The 22,799-nt window shown below is 35.8% G+C and overlaps 2 protein-coding genes and 1 non-coding gene across 4 annotated transcripts in view; all 3 read right to left on the reverse strand.

Annotated features, from left to right (window-relative positions):
• Window positions 1-18,711, reverse strand: part of LOC146907863 (cuscuta receptor 1-like) — a 39,638-nt gene extending 20,927 nt beyond the window's left edge. Inside the window, exons 1-10 of one of the 2 annotated variants that reach the window (XM_085725140.1) lie at window positions 18,359-18,711; window positions 17,208-17,351; window positions 16,939-17,109; window positions 13,469-13,618; window positions 13,319-13,387; window positions 13,075-13,230; window positions 12,672-12,746; window positions 12,063-12,212; window positions 11,635-11,784; window positions 11,247-11,499 (exon numbers count right to left, since the gene is read on the reverse strand). In XM_085725140.1, the coding sequence (XP_085581266.1) occupies window positions 11,492-11,499; window positions 11,635-11,784; window positions 12,063-12,212; window positions 12,672-12,746; window positions 13,075-13,230; window positions 13,319-13,387; window positions 13,469-13,618; window positions 16,939-17,109; window positions 17,208-17,351; window positions 18,359-18,638 (1,353 nt within the window). In that variant the 5' untranslated portion in view covers window positions 18,639-18,711 and the 3' untranslated portion in view covers window positions 11,247-11,491. Of the gene's footprint in view, window positions 1-11,246; window positions 11,500-11,634; window positions 11,785-12,062; window positions 12,213-12,671; window positions 12,747-13,074; window positions 13,231-13,318; window positions 13,388-13,468; window positions 13,619-16,938; window positions 17,110-17,207; window positions 17,352-18,358 lie in introns of those variants that run through there. The other variant, XM_085725139.1, reaches the window with a different exon arrangement.
• LOC146907867 (cuscuta receptor 1-like) lies at window positions 491-11,416 on the reverse strand. The gene is made up of 2 exons (XM_085724915.1): window positions 10,952-11,416; window positions 491-1,996 (listed from the first exon to the last, which is right to left on the reverse strand). The coding sequence occupies exons 1-2, from the start codon at window positions 11,414-11,416 to the stop codon at window positions 692-694; spliced, it is 1,770 nt and encodes a 589-aa protein (XP_085581041.1). The 3' UTR covers window positions 491-691.
• On the reverse strand, window positions 3,830-3,936 carry LOC146907868 (small nucleolar RNA R71). Its single transcript, XR_015020971.1, has one exon. It is a non-coding gene; the product is annotated as a small nucleolar RNA R71 (small nucleolar RNA).
• Window positions 18,712-22,799: the final 4,088 nt, after the last annotated feature.

Here is a 22,799-nt window from a genome sequence, read left to right on the forward strand (position 1 = left end):
TTTCTGTAGTTTAATCTTTTCAATCTTTCACCACATATTGACGACATAGGATGGGTATATTTAGACTTTAAAGATAAATATGTGGTGACAGAGGACTCGTGCGAGACTCCAATGTTGTCAATATCTACTATATCATATCTATTTGAAAATTGGTTGATCCTGAATCACCTACTAAATTCTCATTTGCAAGAGGATCATTAATGTACATGGTGACAGTTTACATGGAGGATCAATCCTATCCACCACTGCTTTCAATGTTTTGTTTGTGCTATATGAAATGACTTGAATATAGTACACAACCATTGTCATCCTATAATTGGATTCTTCATTCTTCATCCATCCCATAATTGGAATCCAGATTAGTAGTAGTTTATTTCATGAATAAATTTACTTAAGCTGATACCCACCAAAACTGTAGTGTAGTTTTTTTGGGTACATAATGTAGATGTTGTTACAATGTAAGTTTCAGATTATTATTAGTCATATACTCTTTTTCAAAACATTCCTCTAATGAAGCATTACCACTATTCATTTTTCACGAAGCATCTAAAAACAATAATAGGTCATAGTTTGCACACAAAAACAAAATTATTTTAAATACAATATTTGGATGTAAAATTCCATATTACACATACCACAAACAAAACAGAAACCCAAGGCATACAACCTCACATATAATACATTTCCACAATTAAAAAAACTTGTACAAGTTGTCCACGATGAAGTAGTAGCAATTCATACACACCAATCCTATATAGTAAAACCATGCTTGCCTCCAATAAGGATTGATGTACAGAACTGTTGGAATTACCAACAGTATTGATGTGTATGCCACAACAAAGCTCACACGAAAAACATACATGTCCACCCAACTATCATCATCTCCATCCTTGTTCAAGCCATCTGGTAATGTAGCTGGTGTTTGTCCGCCTGGACTGCAACTTTTTGGCAGTGGAGGTCCACAAAGAAATTGATTACCCTCGTAGCTGCTTTCATCAAATGTAATAAACTGCCCTTTCCTTTCAGGTGTTGCACCAGATAAATTGTTGTGTGCCACACTGAATACTTCAAGGGAGGTCAATCCACTTAGCTGAGGAGGAATTTGGCCACTCAACATGTTGAAAGAAAGATCTAAACTCTCAACTTGTACCAAATTGGAGAATGTAGCTGGAATTTTCCCAGTGAAATCGTTGATGCACAAGTTCAATGATTTTATTCTTGTCAAGTTTCCAAGCTCATATGGAATACTGCCATTCAGTTTATTATGAGATAAGTCAATTCCAGACATATAAATCAAGATACTTGTTGCATAAGTTTCTGATCTTTTCTTTGAAGTAAAATTCGCTTTTTCATTCCCAAATCGATTATAATAAGTCCATCTACTATGAATGACACCATTGAATTGATCCCTTGATGCATCTGGATCCTTATTCTCAAAAGGCATTTTACCCAAACAACTAGGTATTTCCCCAACAAAATTGTTATAAGATAGGTCAAGTATATTTAAATCTGTAAGGTGACATAATTGCTTTGGTATATTTCCGGAAAAGTAATTACCTTTCAAAACCAGAATGTTCAATCTAGTATAACTGAGGTCGTGCATTAGATCATGAATTCCATTTGTTATTTCATTGTTGCTGAGGTCTAGTGTAACTAGGGAAGACCTTTCTCCGAACATGTTTTTCGACAAACAACTGAAATTGTTGTTGCTCAAATGGATAAAGGTGGCAGAAGAGTTTACAAAAGAAGGAACACAACCTACCAAATTGTTCTGTGAAAGATCTAGATAAGTAAGCATTTCAAGTTCTGTCATCTCTGATGGAATAGATCCTTCAAAATAATTATTCGACATTGAAAGCTCAATCAATCCTATACTATTTTTTATGTGGCTTGGAATTTTTCCAGTGATTTTATTATTACTTATGTCCAAATTTTTGATGTTGGATGAGTTGAAAAAGTTACTTGGTATGCTACCGGAAAGACTATTGATGACATTCTGTCATTACGTAATATTAGGGACTTATTGTGACATTTTGATAGAGTTCTCATGCAATTTATACTGTTCTGGAGTGCAAAAAGCTTAAATATTGAAGTCTGTTCGAAGGAAATCGCGCCACGCCAATTTCAAGCCGTGCTGCGATTTTTGAAGCAAAATTACATCCTCCCTGTTTGAGGGAAATCGCGGCACGCCTATATACATGGCGCGGCGCGATTTTGACGGGTCAGGCCCATGACTTCTATAAATACTGCACTCAATCTGAAGAACAAGGGTTACGATTTTGGAGAACGAAAGTGCGATTTTAACACCCAGAAGGCTGCAGCGGAGAGGATTTCATCATCTCTAACCCAGTTTATGTATGTTTTAATTCTTTCATTGATTATGCTATTTGTAAACTCAATTATGAGTAGCTAAATCTCTTAGAGATTAGGTCGGAGATGAACCTATGTAACCCTAATTGATCATATGTTGCTGTGAAACTCTATTACTTATTAACGATATTCTAGTTTTCATTCAATTCAATTGTTCTTACTGCTTTTTATATCCTGATCAAATATAAACATGATTTTGTGAGATCGAATGACTACTGACCATAGCTTTCGACTTAGACCTAAATTGAATTGTTCTAATAAACATGGTTAGTCTAGGAATGGATAATCGTTTGTTAGTGATATTAGGTTAACGTGCTTAAACCTTTGATGATTATTAGACCACCTAAGGAATTAGGGGCTGTAGTTTAAAAAGAGGGTCCTAACTCAAGGGATTGATTAGGGCTAATTTGTTAACTATCGTGAAACTAGAGAATCATTAGTAATAATAGGTGCAGTAACCAATTAGGGGAAACATAGAGGATTCGAAGACCTGATCTCATCTCTCTCCTATTTTCTTAATCAAATCTTTACTTTTTTTATTTGATTTCTTAAAATCAAACCAAATCTACTGCCTAGTGGCAAAACAAAATAAACTTTTATACATCCTACTTTTATAACGAAATTGAATAATTGAAGTTAAAAACAGTCCTCGTGGGAACGATATTTTTACTACTTCGATAGTTATTGGTGCACTTGCCAAACATCTATCAAGTTTTTGGCGCCGTTGCCGGGGACTGTTGAATTATTTCAACAAGGCAATTACGTTATAATTTAGGGTTTTTGCAATTTAATTTTTCTGTTTTTAATTTTTTATTTTTCTGTTTTCATATTCACTTGATTACTTTGCGTTGTGCAGTGCTACTAAGGTATTTTGCTGTTTATGCGAGGTAAACAGAGCTCGGACGACTTAGAGTACGATCCGGAAATTGAAAGGACTGCTAGAGCACTTCGGAAAGCTGTCCGATCGCAAAGGTTAGCTCAATCCGTTCCACCTGGTGTTCGAGAACAAGTACCGGAGCAACTCTCAAGTGAATCTGAAACAATATCTTCTCCTAAATCTGCAACTATGGAAGGAGAAGGAGTTGTACCACCGAGACCTAAGCTAGGAGACTACGGGTTAGCCACTCATCGCGGTCAACTGACCCACACTTTTCAACCAGCTAACCCTGTAGCTTTCGACATCAAGACAACTGTCCTCAACGGTTTGAGGGACAAGCAATTCGATGGGACTGAAGCTATGAGTCCTCATGAACACTTGAGCCGTTTTGCTGAAACCTGCGAGTTTTGTGTGCAACCAGCCACCGTGACTGAAGCACAAAAGAAGCTAAGGCTATTTCCTTTCACCTTGACGGGAAGAGCAAAAGATTGGTTGCTAACAATTCCAAACGGGACTGTCCAAACATGGGAAGAGTTAGAGCTGAAGTTCTTGGAGAAATACTTCCCTATGTCTAAGTATTGGGACAAGAAGATGGAGATCTCTAACTTCAAGCAAGGAGAAGGTGAATTATTGTATGATGCTTGGGAGTGATTCAATTTGCTTCTCAAGAGATGCCCTAATCATGAATTCACCGAGAAGCAATACCTCCAAATCTTCACTGAGGGGGTAACACCAAACACTCGAATGTTCTTAGATGCTTCCGCGGGAGGTAGTCTCAAGAGCAAAACTGATCATGAAGTCCAAGCTTTGATAGAAAACATGGCTGGAAATGAGTATCGTGCTGAAGCTAAGAAGAAAGAAAGAGGAGTGTTTGGGGTGAGTGAACAAACTGCTATCCTTGCGAACCAAGCAGCTATGAACAAACAAATCGAAGCTCTAACTAAGGAGTTTCAAGGCTTCACTTTGGCCCATAAACAACAACAAGTAGCTGCAATCAAGTGTGACTTATGTGGTGAAGAACATCCCAACGGTGAATGTGTTCCAGAAGGGTCAAATGAAGAAGCTAACTTCATGGGAGGTTATCAAAGGCAGAATCAATACTACAATTCAGGCATCAACAAGCATCCCAATCTAAGCTACTCAAATAACAATGCTTTGAACTCTCAGATGCTCACTCCTCCTCAACAACAACAAAGGAAGCCATCAGCTCTTGAGGAAACTATGATGAACTTCATGAAGATGACTCAAGGCAACTTTGAAGAGATGAAGAAGAGTCAAGAAGCTGAAAGAAAGAACAATGAAGCTTCTAGGAAGCTGCTTGAAACTCAACTGGGGCAATTAGCTAAGCAATTGGCTGAACAAAGTAAAGGCGGATTCTCAGGTAACACTAAAGATAACCCTAAGAATGAGTCTTGTAATGCTATTGAATTGAGGAGCAAAAAGGTTTTGACACCTTTAGTTCCAAAAGCTCCAAAGAAGGTTGATGATGTAGTTGAGGTAGAGGAGGATGATGTAGTTGAAAAAAATGATGAGGGTGGAGTTGAAAAAGAAAATGATCATGGAGTAGTTGAAAACGAAAGGAAGAAAAAAATAGAGGGAGAAAAAAGTGAGAAGTTAATTGATGAAGATTCAATCTTGAGGAAGTCGAAGAGTCAAATTTTGAAAGATGGAGACAAACCACAGGTTATTCCATCATATGTGAAGCTTCCATACCCTCACCTTTCAAAGAAGAAAGAAAAGGATGAAGGCCAATTCAAGAAGTTCATGCAACTTTTCTCACAACTTCAGGTGAATATTCCTTTCGGCGAAGCTCTTGATCAAATGCCGTTATATGCTAAGTTCATGAAAGACTTGTTGACTAAACGAAGGAAGCCTAAGGATGATGAGAACATAGCACTTTCTGAAAATTGTAGTGCTATTCTTCAAAAGAAGCTGCCACCTAAGTTGAAGGATCCTGGTGCTTTCACTATCCCTTGTTCCATTGGACCGGTAGACATTTGAAGAGCTTTATGTGACTTGGGAGCAAGTATAAATCTGATGCCTCTTTCAATGATGAAGAAGCTTAAGTGTGGGGAACCAAAACCAACAAGAATGACCATTACTTTAGCTGATCGGTCAATCTCTTATCCTTTCGGTGTACTTGAAGATGTGCTAGTCAAGGTTAATGACTTGGTATTTCCAGCAGATTTTGTTGTCCTAGACATGGCTGAAGATGAAGACATGCCACTCATCCTAGGAAGACCTTTCCTTGCAACTGGTCGTGCTTTGATTGATGTTGAACGTGGAGAGCTAATGTTGAGGTTTCATAAGGAGCAGGTAGTCTTCAATATCTTTGAGGCAATGAAGCACCAAGATGAGAATCCCAAGTGTTACCGGATTGACGTTGTGGAAGAAACAGTCGAAGATAAAACCCTTGAATCTCAACCTATTCAATCTAAGGAGGTGGAAAGTGTGGAATCTATAGATAGACAAGAAGTGATTGAAGATGTTGGAATGATAGAGGGCGTTAAGCAACTGGAAGTAAGCAAAGAACAGATGAAACAACAATCATCAGGAGACATCCGTGACAACAAGTATGGGGGATTGACGACTGGTAACAATGAAATAAAGACTACTACCACTGGTCCAGGTGGTAAATTGGCTTATAAGAGGATTCCCTATGGGATGCGTAACGGGCCGGCTGCTTTTCAATGGTGTATGCTTTCAACTCTCTCTGATACTTTAGAAAGAATTAGGAGGTACTGTGACGAAGGGTTGGCAAGAAACAAGCCTGTTGATGAAGCTGTGGGCCTAAGGAAGTCTGGTGCACAAGGAACTTTCAAGGGTAAGGAACAAAAGCTGAAACGGTACCGTAAAGGAGGACTCCCAAACAATGAAGAGGGAGCCACATCAAATGATCCTTAGGGATAGTTATCAGTCAAGCTAGTGACGGTAAAGAAGCGCTGAGTGGGAGGCAACCCACTATTTATTTTTCAGGTATGATTTTATTGCTTTAAAAAATAAAAACACAAAAATATTTTTCTTTTCTTTTAATACAAGGCAGGAAAGTTTTAAAAATTTGTTCAAAGATACCTCTTGCCAAGAAAATCATGCAAGGTACTGATGCCTTGCATGATTCTCTCCTCAAAAGTTTTTCAAAAATTCAAGGAACTCAGGCATTTTTCAAGAAAACAAAATGTTTGGCCTGAGGAAGCAAAGAATGCTCCCTGTTTGACCAAAATCGTGCCGCGCCTATATATGGCCGCAGCGCGATTTTCAAGAGCAGATAGCCTAACCCCCTGTTTTAATAAAATCGCGTCGCGCCTTGTATTTGGCCGCAGCGCGATTTTGCTTCAAAGCTTCCCAACCGTTGCAAAAACTAGCCGTTATAAACCCACCACCTACCAACCGCTGCAAAACTAGCCGTTTCTAGCCGTTACAACCCAAAATCGCGCCGCGCCTTGCATTTTGGCGTGCCGCGATTTTGCCCAAACAGGCCTATAAAATCCTTCACTGTTCATCATCATTTTCATTCCATTCTTCCTACCTTTCTCTACCAAAACTTCCCTAAACTTCCATTCACGAATTCTCTTCATCTTCATCTCAATATTCACTTCCTAACCATCATCAAACCAACATTCCAATCACAAATTCATAAATCCAAACCACCATCAAACCACAATCATTCAAAACTTTCCCAAACTTCACAAAACTTTCCATTCACCATCTTCCCAAACCACAAATGGCCTCCAACCAAAGAAACACCCGCTCAAAGAAAGCCACCAACCCCAAGCCATCCACAAGCAAATCCAAACGTCCTCGTGCCGCATCCGAACCACCCGAAAACGCCATCCATTTCATCAATGACCAAGCTCAAGAGTTCCATCAATCCATGAAGAGTTTCGAAGTTATAGGGGAAAGGAAGTTTGATTTCACAAAACTAGTGAAATATCCTTTCTTTGAGTCTGAATTAAGAAGGAGGGGGTGGACGAGATTGAATGAGATGATCGACGAGGCAAACAATAAGACGGTGATCGTCGAATTCTTTGCAAATGCAAGGGTGTCCGATACACCCTTTCAATCTTTTGTTCGAGGAAAGTACATTGATTTCAGCCCGGATGCTCTCAACGCATGGCTGAATGTTCAAGCACCGGAGGAGTGTTGGGTTGAAAAATTGAGGAGGGAGAGATTTGCTATTACGGAGGATACCTTTGATGAGATCATCACCACCATGTGTAGGCCTGGGTCGACTTGGAAAAAGTCCCGGATGCTTACTTATGCGGAGATGCTGCCGGTACCCAAGGCGTGGGTATCATATGTGGTCCAGACTCTTGAGAGTGCATCTTACACTTCTGAAATTCCTCTCAAGAGGGTGCTTGCTGCCTATGCCATCATCAAGGGGCACCCTATAGATATTGGCCGCCTCTTGGCCAATAGTCTTCATGATCTAGCAACCGGGAACACCACACAATTGGGACATGGAAGCTTAATTAATTGGTTGTGTGAGCAACAGTTGGTGCCGGCTTATGATAGTGATCTCAACACAAGCAATATGAAGCCGATCACCGACTCGGTCATGGATGGGTTTGTCAAGAAATATGAAGGCTATATGAAGGAGAGAGAGAGGGAGGCAGCGAGGCAACAACAAATGGAGCAAGGAGGGAGTAGTAGCCAAGGAGGTTATGCTCCTCTTCACCCAAAGCTTGAGGAATTCATGCATGTGCAAGCTAATTGGATGAATGAGACTTCGGACCAGCTGTGGGTGAACCGTCCTAGGTTCTCAGCTGCGTTTGCTGCGGAGGCTCAATTGCATATGGGTCCGATTAGTGGGTCTTATGAGAGGTTTGGAGGCTCCCGTGAGCGCATGGAGAAATATTTTACACATCAAGAAGAGTATGGGCTGCGCATGAGGAGGGAAATCACTGATGATTTCAATACCACCGAGCAAAATCAAGGGGATGGCATCTTTGAAGGATTGAGGACACTGGGGGCTGGACACTCGGATGATGATCAGGACATGGGCTGATCTACTGATGGATTAGCATTTTCTGCTTTGTATTTTATTTTCAGTTATTTTTCTTTTGATGTATTTTTTTTTTATTTTCTTTTTAATGTCAAAGTCCATTGAACTTATTTCCCTATTGTAATTGCTCCTGCACTTGTTTATTATTAATGAATTTGTTTTGTTTCATGTGACCTATTCCAGTTTAGTAACAGTTGTTTGATGAAACGATATTCCAAAAAGTTCTAAAGGAGGGGTGACTTGATTCAAAGGCGAAGTGTACGACGTTGCTAGGTAGTCACATACTCCCAGAAATCTCAGCCATAAGGTTCATTGCCAAATCTTGTTTTTCAATTTACTTATATTTAGATTAGTTTTCCATGCAACTACATTTCTAGAACTTGCATTGTTTCTCTATTATTGATTGGTCTTTGTCAATTACACACTGAGGCAAAAGTGCTTGGTCCTGTGAGCCTTTTTGAAGCCTACCCTGATATTAATTGAATTTATCCTTTCTTAACCAATTGTGAGCCGGTAGGATTAGAACTTTTTGTTCGGTGACAAACTACATTACAAGCCTAGAGACTTTTAGGACTTGTCCCTTAATGAATTTCTGAGTTAAGGCATTGTAGAATGTTGCTAAAGATTAAGTTTGGGGTTGCTATTGGAATTTGCAACCAACTAAGTTTGGGGTAGGGGTACTAGAGAATAAGAGAACAAAAATGAAAGAAATATGAAATTGTCATGCAAAATACACACAAAAATGGTGTATTAAAAAAAAAAATTGAATGATGAAAAAGGGACAAAACATCTAAAATCCAAGTAACTTCAAACTCGAGTGTCCCTAAATGTTAAAAATGTTCTCTAGTACCTTTGCATTGATTGTATTTCCACAAGGTGAATGAATGAAGGAATGAATTTTGTGCTTTAACTTCCGTAGGAATGCCTAACTCAAATTTTTTGTAGCCTACTTATCCAAATATATCCCACCTTTCACCTAAGCCCCGTTATAACCCTAAAGACCTCAAAAGTGTGTAATGATATTGACTTGGATTGATATTTAGAAACTTTTCAAGCGTATGGTAATATGTAGACCTGCATGTCGACTGGTAGAACCCTGTTTCAATTTGATGCGTGGAGTTGTGAATTGGTGGATGCGAACAAGTCAAACTAGCTCATCTTTAGCTAGAAGGAGAATGAACTTTTGGGTACTATCGTTTTGTCAGGTAACTGTTATTTTACTGTCATTTGTCACTGTTGCAAGCAAATTCCTTGAGGACAAGGAATGGTTTAAGTTTGGGGTTGTGATGACATTCTGTCATTACGTAATATTAGGGACTTATTGTGACATTTTGATAGAGTTCTCATGCAATTTATACTGTTCTGGAGTGCAAAAAGCTTAAATATTGAAGTCTGTTCGAAGGAAATCGCGCCACGCCAATTTCAAGCCGTGCTGCGATTTTTGAAGCAAAATTACATCCTCCCTGTTTGAGGGAAATCGCGGCACGCCTATATACATGGCGCGGCGCGATTTTGACGGGTCAGGCCCATGACTTCTATAAATACTGCACTCAATCTGAAGAACAAGGGTTACGATTTTGGAGAACGAAAGTGCGATTTTAACACCCAGAAGGCTGCAGCGGAGAGGATTTCATCATCTCTAACCCAGTTTATGTATGTTTTAATTCTTTCATTGATTATGCTATTTGTAAACTCAATTATGAGTAGCTAAATCTCTTAGAGATTAGGTCGGAGATGAACCTATGTAACCCTAATTGATCATATGTTGCTGTGAAACTCTATTACTTATTAACGATATTCTAGTTTTCATTCAATTCAATTGTTCTTACTGCTTTTTATATCCTGATCAAATATAAACATGATTTTGTGAGATCGAATGACTACTGACCATAGCTTTCGACTTAGACCTAAATTGAATTGTTCTAATAAACATGGTTAGTCTAGGAATGGATAATCGTTTGTTAGTGATATTAGGTTAACGTGCTTAAACCTTTGATGATTATTAGACCACCTAAGGAATTAGGGGCTGTAGTTTAAAAAGAGGGTCCTAACTCAAGGGATTGATTAGGGCTAATTTGTTAACTATCGTGAAACTAGAGAATCATTAGTAATAATAGGTGCAGTAACCAATTAGGGGAAACATAGAGGATTCGAAGACCTGATCTCATCTCTCTCCTATTTTCTTAATCAAATCTTTACTTTTTTTATTTGATTTCTTAAAATCAAACCAAATCTACTGCCTAGTGGCAAAACAAAATAAACTTTTATACATCCTACTTTTATAACGAAATTGAATAATTGAAGTTAAAAACAGTCCTCGTGGGAACGATATTTTTACTACTTCCATAGTTATTGGTGCACTTGCCAATCATCTATCAACTATTACCATCCAACAACAAGGACCGCAAAGGACTGAACACCGACAACATAAGAGGTATAGATCCATGGAGATTATTGTTAGAGAATCTCAAGAATGAGAGTTGACTCCCATCTCCAGATATGTTATGTGGTATTTCTCCAGACAATTGATTATCAGACATATCCAATGCATTTAAAGAGCTTAAGTGACTTAGCTCATAAGGAATTGATCCATGGATTGCATTTCTAGACATGTTCAAATGAACCAAATTTGGAAAAATTGAACTAATATTATTGCTCAACATTTGACCCGTTATTGCATTGTTAGAAACATCAACTCTTACCATGTTGAGATGAGGACGAGATGGGAGATGGAAATCTCCCAGAAAGGAACAATTTTGAACAATAAACATTTCCAGTTTTGTGTTGTTTTCTAATAACCAATTTGGGAACTCTCCTCTTAATTTACAATTTGTGAAATCCACATAAGTCAAATTGTATTGATAAAGAAGAAAGTTTGGAAGTGGAATGGACTTGGCATGAGTTATTGAAGACAATTGGAGCACTTGCAATTGAAATTTGGGAATCCATGTTTTCATAGTTAAGTGTGAGTCAAGGATGACTTTGTTCCCATTGCCATAGATGAACTTAAGGTTTGAATGATTAGAAAATATTGTGAATGAAATAGGGAATTCGAATTGGTTTCCTTCAAAATTTAGATATTCAAGTGAAGTAAAACTTGCAAGGTTAGGACCAATATTACCAATAAAGTGATTATTAGTAAGTGTCAAAGTCCGAAGGGAAGTCATGTTGACAAAAGATGAGGGGAGTTGCCCGACAAATTCATTGTAGGATAGATCTAACTCTTCCAACTTCTTAAGCTTCTACCAATCTGAAAAATGAAATGTTGACAAAAATTTCAGTTTATTTGGAAATACATTTCAAATAATCAAAAAGGAAAAAAAAAATTGGTTTTGATGCGTACTGTAAAATTTGTTCTAATAACTGAAAAGATAAAAACAATTACCTCCAATTGGAAGGGTACCGTTTATCCCACATTCTAGCACAGACAAAACTTTCAAAGAAGGCAAGTCCCCAATACTTTTGAAAAACTCATTTTGTAAATTAGAACTGTGGTCCAATGCCAAGTATTCCAAGTTCCTTAAGCCACGAAAACCTACACGCAAAAAGGGACATGGATATAGTAACTAAAAGGAAATAGAATTGCAAATGATAAAGTAGTGATTTAATTTGTTTGAACCATTTGTATAAAATTCATTCGCTCATGCATCCAATCACATATTACAATATCGATATTTATTTTAGATGTTTCAGAAATTAATATACTAAAGTAGCATTAGAGTTGTTTAATTGGATGAATGTGTAACGCTAATTTGCGTTGTTAGTACATAATAATTAATCACATAAATTAGACAAGATAGGATGCATTATTACCTCCAGCGAGAATTGTTCCTTTAAATTGGTTTTGTCTCAAAGTAAGATTCCTAATAGATGGGAAAGCCTGTAACGACTCTTGCAGATTGCTTCCATTTATCATATTCAAATCTAACGCAAGAATATCCAATCTGCTTAGATTTTTTGACCCTGAAAATGGTAAGTTTGTTTGACTAAGAACTCGACATTTTGTTTTAATCATATATGTCTCAACTTGATATCGTTAAAAATTAGAACACATTTTGGGTATTATTGTGATTACAGTATACCTTATTTATGGAGTGCCCTTCTAAATGTAAGTTGAATGCATGCAACTATTTTTATTTGGTAAAAAGTGCAATTGGCTGCCGATACACATTAAATTCGAAGAGTAATTGGGCTTGGTGCGTGTAATTAAATGGTGGGTAGTGGCTTAATCGATAATAGGCTTTGATATTATGTTGAAATTTAGGTCTAACTCATTATTGAAAAGCCGGTTTGTAATGTGAGGAGTGCCTCCTCTTTATAAACTCTTATTAAGAGTCCTAGATATCAAATGTGCGAGTTGGGTTTTTCCTAATATTAATGGAGCTGTAACAATACAATATTTAAAACTAAATGCTTAAATACCTTCACGAACAACGAAATCAACTAATTTGTTATCACTAAAATCGAGAATCTTTAAGCTAGTTAAAGTCGACAATCCTGCAAGACGTAAATAACAGACTGATTAATAATAACTTCAATGCATAAATCAGAAGTATTAAAATTCTCCTTCCAAGAACGGAGTAAAAAAATGGTATAAAAAATTTGCACTTATATCTGTTTGAAAAGAAAAAATTCTCCTTTCAATAGTTATCTTTGGTTTGTCTAATTCTATCTACAATTGATGCAGGAATATTATATATGATTTTCAAATGATATTGCCATGATGATCACATGCAAGGACAGCATATCAAGCAAAAGATGTGTTTGAAATGTAATATATATTTTTGCAATAAGTTTGAAATTTAATCTACATATCAATACTTACCACTAATATCAAGTGATCCTTTCAAGTTGTTGACACTTAAGTCAAGTGATTTGAGATGTGGAAGACTATTTAGGGATGGAATAATATTGTTACTTAAACTGTTTGCCCTCAATACAAGATCTTGTAAACTTGCCGGCCACGCAAATCCATGATTCTCTGATAAAATTGAGAACGTGTGTAATTAATCGTACTCATTAACAATCATGAACTTAAGACCATAAATGACCAAATGATAATAACCAACCTAGAGGCCATAAGTTCAAATTGTTCCCGGCCAAGGCAAGGATCTCCAAAGTCCTCAATTTTGATATATCTTGAAATATATAAACGTAAATGATTAGAGTTACACATGTTTTTCAAAAGGTTTATATTTAAAATGTAAAGAAACACATACTATGAATTGATCTTGGAGTAAGTTTGCTCCCTTGTAAATTTAAACTCTTGAGAGAAGAAAGGCCACTAAGAGCAGATGCAATATCAGAGTCGTTGAAGTTGTTGTAGGAGATGTCAAGGATCTCAATATTCTTCAATGTGGCGCATAGTCCTGCACGTTCAATTAATATATCGTGTTAGGTGTGTAGCAACCAACATTCCTGCAATAAAATTAAAAACAGAAGCTAATAGCTAGTAGTTATGTTAGTTTTCATGTTTTACTTGGGGAAAATTCATTTTCTTTACTCCATAGGGATAGAATTATGACCAGAGTTGAATCTACAAAGGAATTCAATAAATGCTTCAAGAAGATTAATTTGCCATTATAACTTAGTCGTACCTCTATCCGACTTTTAAGAATCAAACCCCTCCTAAACTATCATGCTTTCTTTCTAGCGATTCAACGAAGTTTCTTCTGGTCTTGGGATTATCTATGTAATATCCCATGAGATTTTTTTTTTGAATCAAGGTTAAAATGGTAATCTCACCATTTAGAGATATTTGAGTGGAAAAACACTACCACTTTCTACACAATTCTATGTCTTTTTCTCTCTAATATCCAACACAATTTCTTTTCCTTTCACACACAACACCATATTTCTTCATCTTCTCCAAACCATTCAAATCCTCAAGAATCACTACAATAGCCATGCCCAACTGTTCTTAGTAGTGTTATTGTGAGTGTTAAGCATAAAAAAAACTCATTCTCCCTCCATTTTAGAAGCCAACCGCCCCTTCCTTTCTAAATTTCCAAATCATCAATTTGTACTCTAACTTCATTGAAATCATTTGGAAGTAAGGTTCTTGAGTTACCCATGATGTTTTAAAGCATTGGAGTAATTGGAGGAAGAAGGAATTTAGCTAGTGGCTTGGAGTTGGAGATTTTGCCACAAAGTGTTCTAGAGGAATCTCCACAAGATTGTGAGTTCCTTTAGTTAGTAAAACTTCCCTTTGGGTATTTTAATTATGCCTTTAGAATGATAATATATGATTTTGATACATTAGGACATAATTAGCGATGATATAACATTAGGTTAATTCCCCTTGCTAGTATACTCTAAAAATAGCTCTTATGATGTTAAATATGTTTATGGTGGTGTTGAAATTGGAGGAAGGATAATTTAATAAGTTTTAGTGTATGTCTGCACAATTTCGGCTAGAACTCTGGAAAGTAAATTTGTTAGATTTTATAGCTTTGACACAATTCTTTGATAGTGTAAATGAAGCTTTTATGGAAATAAATGGCTTTAGCTTGGTTAAGAATTTTAATACTCATTTTATCGAATTTGTAGCCGAAATGTGTATAATGTCCTATGTGAGTATTAATGGGTAGATTAGATGATTTATTAGAGTTTATTAGTAATGATATCGTTACTTGTGTATTGACATTGATAGTTCATGGATTTAAAGAAGTATATGGATGATTAGTAATAAAAAGAACATATAAAGTTATATGATATGTGTATAGATAATTTAAGAACTTGTTTGGAATTGGATTAAGATGGTGATTGATGGAATATCTATGAATTATTAGAATAAGTTGGCATAATTATAGCATGACTATTATGTCATATGAATGGTACATTTGAAACAAAATAAATGTGAGATAGTAGAATGATTATTTCTGAATTAGGTATCCTTATTAGTGTATCCAAAAATCTCTTTTATGTTAATAAGTATGTTTATGCTAGTATAAATGTTGGAGGGAAATTCTATCAAGACAATTGATGTATAAAAATTATAGAAATGATTTGAAAGAAAATTTGAAATGCAATCTATGAGTAATATGTTCACAGTGAATTATAGAAAGTCACAGAAAAATGGAAATGATAAGAAAAATTGAAATGAGTATCATGCTCATAGAAAAAGAAAGAAAGAAAATAAGAAAAATCCGTTTGCTACAACGAGAGATAATGTAGCCTATGACGTACGGGTCATAGTAATCCGTTTGCTACAACGAGAGATAATGTAGCCTATGACGTACGGGTCATAGTAATCCGTTGCTACAACGAGAGATAATGTAGCCTATGACGTACGGGTCATAGTAATCCGTTTGCTACAACGAGAGATAATGTAGCCTATGGCGTACGGGTCATAGTAATCCGTTTGCTACAACGAGAGTTAATGTAGCCTATGAGGTACGGCTCATAGTAACGAATGAAATGTATAATTAATGATATGAAATTTTAAGTCAAGAGTTATTCGAATAATATTTGAAAGAGAACAAAAATAAAATTATGGAACCAAGGAAAAATTCTAAGGACCCTCCAACATGAATACTAACTTAGCATATGCATATTAACATAAAAATTATGTTTAGAATGAGTTAGCTACGAAGAAATATTTCAGGGGCATTTTACCAATAGTTGGAAATGAGGAATAGCGTATTAAATTTATGTTAATTTCTCGATAAGATGGAATCTATATGCATAAGGCCATGTAAAATTTCTTATTAAGATTTAAGTTTAGAGATTTGATGTGATCAAATAGCGTGGATATGATTTGTGACTAAGGATATTTAAATAGTGAGAAGGATTAGAGACTAAGGGATGATAATCAAAATTAGGACTTAACTTTGATATGATATATTATGAGTCAGTTGATTTATCTTATTTCTTTGAATGATTGTCTTAGTGTTGCTGATGATGTTCTAGATCAAGTAAGAACTTTTGGAATTATTATGGTGTTGATGCCTTTAGTTTAATTTTTCCTTCGAAGTGTTTTCTTTTATGATTTCAAATCGAATTTTGAATCAATATCATTGAGGCTGAAATAGGATTGGAGAATATAGTTAGTATTGATGTATCTGCAGCTATTTGGATGTTATGATGTTTTATTTTGAGTTGTACAAGTAGTATGAAAATAAAAACGTTATTTGGAGATTCTGGCTGATAGAACAGGTTTTTAAAACAGGATTTACATCTTGGAAATGTTGAAAATACAGAGGAAACTCTGTCGAAATTTCAGTGAATTTTTATTTATTTATTTAGTTGTCAAGTTTGTTTAATAGGCTTGCCGGCTAGAATGATCTAGTTCGTGCGCCGGTCACAATGATTGTTTTTGGGTCGTGACAATCTAGTCTGTATTACTGACCAGATACATTAGTTATTCAATGAATCTAAAAAGTGACATTTTAATTATAAATGAGACAGGAGGGGGTACTCTATGTACGAGAAACCAAAAAAAAGAATGCTTAGGGGATCATAGCCTCGTCTTTGCAAATTTGGAGTCATAAAGACGATTTCTACCTTATGCAACATATATCTAGTTAATGTTATAAATTTGGATCATAGTGAAGTATGTTCTTGGAGGAACAAAAGTGATGTTGCTGAGGAACAAAAGTCTCGTCTTACGAATTGAACTATCTACTTTACTTAGGATAGTTAATTATCTTAATAAAATGAAAGTATTAATTAGCACTTTATAGCGTACCTTGAATGTGAAGATCCGAGTCTAATCCAATGCTAGGCAAATACAGTTCCTTCAAAGATCTGAATCCCCTGAGCGATGGCAGGACTTCGTTAGTCAAATTGTTGTAACCAATGTCAAGGACCTCAAGATGCAGCAACTTTGATGAAAGTGTCTCCAAAACTGTCTGAAAAACTATAGTACAAATATACATCAGAACTAGATGATTCATTTGCTGAAGCATATAAAAAAATTTGTTTGCCATTAAGAAAGAAAATTATATTTGGTCTCACTGTGGGATGAAGTTGTATCGAATAAGTTTCCAGAGAATGATAGAGACTTGAGAGATGAAAGTCCTTCCAAACAAGAAAGAATGTTGGTAGCATTGTCCAAACTTTCATTATCGCCAAAGTTTATGACTTCCAGATTTTTCAACCCTGCATTATATGTAATTGTAAATAAAATTGATGGTTACTACTTGGTACTATGCCAAAATAGATTCACTTCTACTCAGGAGATGTTTGGATTTTTCAAAAATCACATGGTGAACTTGAGTTGGATGAGAAGCTCCAATTTCTAGCTTTGTTAAAGCACAGTGAGAATGCATTGGGAAGTGAAAATGAAGAATCCACGTGTTAGTAATCACATGATTAAAGAGATGAAGATTCATCTGGTACAAAAAATAGACTTGAGAGTTTGCTAGAAATAAATTCCTTAAAATTCATATTGATTGATATAAAAGTACCTACTAACAAATTCTAACCAACTCTGTTCTTTGTTTGCGAGTTTAAAGGGGAGAGCTTTTGGGGGGAGGGGAGTAGACGAAAAAATTGGAGAAATTAGTTCCCTAATATTTCTATTACACAGTGGAACCAAACATAGACTTATTTTAATTATAGGCTTAGTTATTTTAATTGACGATGAGTTTGACAAAATCACAAAGCCATGCATGATTTTGTTGAAACTCTAGAATAGCTTTTGCCAAAATCTCAGTGGCTCGTCGTGATTTTGACAGTAGTAAATCTTAGGCAAATGCTAACTTGTACCCTCAAGGGCACATGTTAAGGAACTCATTATGGAAACATACATATTAAAAACCGTGCACTCAACTTCTTGAAAGTTGAAATATTATGTTTTCCAATGCAAAGTTGCTCTTTTTAGGTTGCATGACCCTAAATCTAAACATGCAATTAGTAATTGATATAATTAATAATGAGAATTAAACAATCAGTATTTAACTTAGTTTGAAGTACTAATAACCCTGTGGCTTAGTGTATGTTTGGATGGTGAGTTTAACAAAATCAAAGAGACACCTTGATTTTATTGAAGCTCCAAAGTCCAACACTTACAACCAATTTTGCATTATCTCACCGTGATTCTAACATGCAACTAGTAATTGAAAAAATTAATGATCAAAATATATAATTTGTATGAGAAAAATAACCTGGATCAGCTCTTGTACAACTGGATATTCCAGAACTTGACAGGTCGAGAGTCTTCAAATCTTTGAAGATTGCAAAGTCCGAGTAATTAAGCTGCCAAGGTCCAATAAGAGATTGAAGTGTGAGTTTGGTGACTCTTCCAGTGGTGGTGTTGCATTCAACTTCTTCCCATTCACAACAATCAGTATAAATGTTGGCTGGCCAAGACATAGCATTTCCCAAATGGGAATTCAGAGCAATAAGTGCTTCTCTCTCTTGCTTCCAACACCCTTCACAATACATCACTTCAAGTAACAAAATGAAAAGTAACAAAAACACACAAATTAAGCTCTTCGTTTTCTTTTTCACGTTTTGTAAGAGAATGAGATTGGCCTTTGAATTAAATAAGTATGCAATGTTTATCTATTTCTTTGTAAAAGGATAGCATGCATTGACTTAGTAGTCAACTTGGCTGCTTCTCAGAAGTTCAAGTGGCTTACCGCGTTGAATATTTTTATAAATCCATATAACAAGAAAATTGAAAATGAGTCTCATAACTCTTAATTCAATAGAAAAAATGCCGAAGTTGTTAGGTAGAACATTGTGATCGGGGTTAAACCTCGACACCTCCACTTATGTGTAAGTTTATGATGGTTTTGCCATTTTATTTATCTATAAAAAAAATAATTGAAAAATATATATTCATTTCGTTTATCGTAGGACGGTCTCATAGATCATACTCATAAGAGAGAAAGAGACCATACCAATTATTCATTTGGTAAATTCTCATAAGAAATAATTTTAATTTATAAAATATAATTACGCGCATAATTATCGTATTTATAATGTATATTTGCACCAAATAATTGACTAATTAACTCCTAATTAATTTTCTAATTAACTAATTCAATAAAAGAGAATTAAAATCTTATAATGAATGATTGAAATCAAGTGGTTAATGACGAATTGTTTGGAAGATCCGATTTCTTGTAGAAACAATTTTTGACAAAATTTTACTTACCTATTTATCGAACTACAAATTACTAGAGTCTCGTTCATATAAACCGGAAGGTTAAAAACAATTAAAATCATGTAACAAATGTCATTAGAAGTTGTAATTAACTTAATTTTTTCATGAATTCCCACCCATGGTTTAGTTATATTAGAAGTTGTAACAAATCATGAATTCCCAATCATGTAACACGGTCATATTATTATACCCATTGTTTTTTTTTGGTAGATAGACGAGATGACAGAGCCATCATAAACTCACACACACAAAGTGGAGGTACCGGGGTTCGAACCTCGGTCATGACGTCCGGCCTAACAATTTCGGCATTTTTACCAGTTGAGCTAGGACTTATGAGACATTATACCCATTGTTACCTTTGTTTATATTTATTTTGTTGTCCACATCAGAAAGAAGCTACACATCTCCTTCCACATAATTTCATTTCACACATTTTAATGTAGCAAATAGAATTGTTTATTCATAAGCGCGTCACTATGTGGAATATGACACTGTGCCCAGAACAGTTGTGAGGTCTCTCACTTTCAATGATGAATATATAGTAAGGACAAAAAGTTGGGAACATAATTTTTTCTTAAGGAGTAGAGGATAGTATAATATTTAAAATTATAGATTATTATCAAAATGATTAGAATACAATATGCAGAGATATCAAAACAAATTAAATAAAAGATTAGAATACAATATGCAGAGATATCAAAACAAATTAAATAAAAAAATGAGAATATTTAATAATAATTATTTGACCAAATAAAAACATCCGACACTAGAAGGCATGTCTCGCGCCATCAAGTGTCACGAGTTCATGACACTCGAGTAGACATCACACACACTAAAAGGTTTGTGATTGATATTGACTGACCCGGTTCGTTCTATGTGGATACAAAGTGAAATATGATGATTTTGTTGGAACAAATGGTGATGACACACATTCACACACCTGAACAATCATTCAAAGAAGGAAATTCATCATAAATTTTTTATTGTTGAATTGATTTGTGGTGATTGTGGTTATTTTTGTGATTACAAATCAAACGCACATACGCATGCATGCATACTAATCCATGGTGTAGCTGATATATCGGCTACTTAGTTTGGTTCTGTTAGAGAATAAGGAAGATGATAGTAATATAGCTAGAGACATAGCTTGCATTGCAAGTAATAATAGTGAAGTTAATAATAACTTGATAAGCAAGTTACTTTAGCATGTACATAGAAGCTTTGTATTCCTATAAATACTTCTTGTACTCTGTTATTACATTCAAGAGAAATGAATTTCAGTTTTTCACATTTCCATAACATGGTATCAGAGCCTTTCATGCTCTCTCATATCCATGAAGAAAGTTTGTTACAAAGTTAGTTACAACAACTTTCTTCATCATCTTCTTCGATCCGCCATGGATTCTTCATGAATCTTCCTTGATTTTCTTCAGATTCTTCGTTTTTCTTCTTGAATTCTTGCTGATTCGTACTTGAATCAACTCGTTTCTTCTTCATCTCGTCTCGTCTTGTTACTCTGTTCTTCGCCATGCCTCGTAACAATAATCAAACTGATACTGAATCCGTTTTCTATGTACATCCAAGTGAAGGACCGAATTCCGTTATCGTTACACCGCTCTTGGATGGATCCAACTACCTCGCATGGAGCCGTTCCATGATTCGAGCTTTTGGCGCGAAGAACAAATTGAAGTTTGTTGATGCTTCTATGGAAGTTCCTGATGAGGATGATTTGAATCGTAGTGCCTGGGAACGATGCAATCATCTTATTCAATCATGGATTATCAACTCTGTTTCGCCTCAGATTGCGCAAACCTTGGTTTTTCGTGAAACCGCCATTGATGCTTGGCTTGACCTCAAAGAACGTTTCTCTAAAGCTGATAGAATACGTATCGCTACTCTTCGCACAACAATCAACAACTTGAAGCAAGGATCTAAGTCTGTATTGGAGTATTTCACTGAAATGCGTGCTTTGTGGGAAGAATTGAATTCTCACAGACCTATGCCACATTGCACTTGTCCACATCCTTGCCGTTGTGCTGCTATGAGAGAAGCTCGTAATTTCAGACTTGAAGATCAAGTCATTCAGTTTCTTACTGGACTTAATGATCAGTTTGCTGTTGTTAAGACTCAAGTCTTGATGATGGATCCTCTTCCGTCAATTAACAAGGTGTATTCTTTGGTGGTTCAGGAAGAAAGCAACAATCACTCTATAGCTTCTTCTGCAACTGAATCACTCTCCTTGGTTAATGCTTTTGATTCACGCAACAAGTCTCAAGGGAGGGGTAAAGGTATCTCTAATGGTTCAAAACCTCCCAGACATTGCAGTTTCTGTGGAAGAAGTAATCACACAGTTGATTACTGCTATGCCAAGCATGGATATCCTCCCAATTTTCAGAAGCCAGCACCTTCTGTTAATGCTTCATGTAGCAATGAAAATGTTGAAGCACCACCAGGAAATAGTAATGATGCTACTTCATCCAATGCTAGTATTTCTCAATAGAAATATGATCAGCTTCTTAGCCTGCTTCAACAAGTGAACTTGCTTCCTTCATCATCTGTTTCTCCTTCTAGTGCTAATAATGTCATTTCCACCTCTGTTTCAGGTATATCCTCTATATTCTCATGTTCCATAACTTCAAAGTCTGATATATGGCTCTTAGATTCAGGAGCCAATGAACACATTGTTTCTTCCACACACTGGTTCACTTCATATCACAAAATCTTACCTAAACCTGTGAATTTACCTAATGGCACATCAGTGTTAGTTGAACATGCTGGTACCATTCATTTTTCACCTCAGTTTTATCTTGATAATGTCTTGTTTTCTCCCTTGTTCAATTTAAACTTGATTTCCATCTCTAAAGTTTGTGAGTCCCTGAATTGTTATGCCAAATTTCATGACAAGAAATGTTTCTTACAGGATCTTCAATCCCAGAGGATGATTGGTTTGGGTAATCAATTTGAAGGTCTCTATAGATTAGATTTAGGATTTTTTGATTCTTTTTTAACCAATAAAGTCAATGTCAATAATGTTGATGTCAATCACACTATTCCTGCTTCTGCCTTATGGCATTTCAAATTAGGTCATGTTTCAAATAAGAGGCTTTCATCTATGTCTCACCTTTATCATGGTCTTACCTTTGATTCTCATGCAACTTGTGATATATGTCAATTTGCCAAACAAAGAAAACTGCCCTTTTCCTCAAGTTTATCTGCTGCAACTAGCAAATTTCAACTTCTACACTTTGATATTTGGGGACCTTTGTCCATCACTTCTGTTAATAACCATAGATACTTTCTCACCATCTTAGATGATTATAGTAGATTTGTTTGGATTGTCCTTTTAAAATCCAAGTCTGAAGTCTCTCAACATGTCAAAAATTTCATTTGTCTCATTGAAAACTAGTTTCAAATCACTCCTAAAACCATCAGAA

Source organism: Medicago sativa, chromosome 7 (assembly GCF_051527215.1).
Source record: "Medicago sativa cultivar Bolivia chromosome 7, Bolivia_mono, whole genome shotgun sequence".
NCBI lineage: Eukaryota > Viridiplantae > Streptophyta > Magnoliopsida > Fabales > Fabaceae > Medicago > Medicago sativa.

Bases quoted from the DNA above. Each gene is read 5' to 3' on its own strand.
- LOC146907867 (XM_085724915.1), bottom strand. From the start codon at position 11,416: ATGACTTCCCTTCGGACTTTGACACTTACTAATAATCACTTTATTGGT. The intron at 1,997-10,951 runs GTAAGAGTTGAT...ACGTAATGACAG, and splicing joins CTCGTCCTCATCTCAACATG to AATGTCATCAATAGTCTTTC.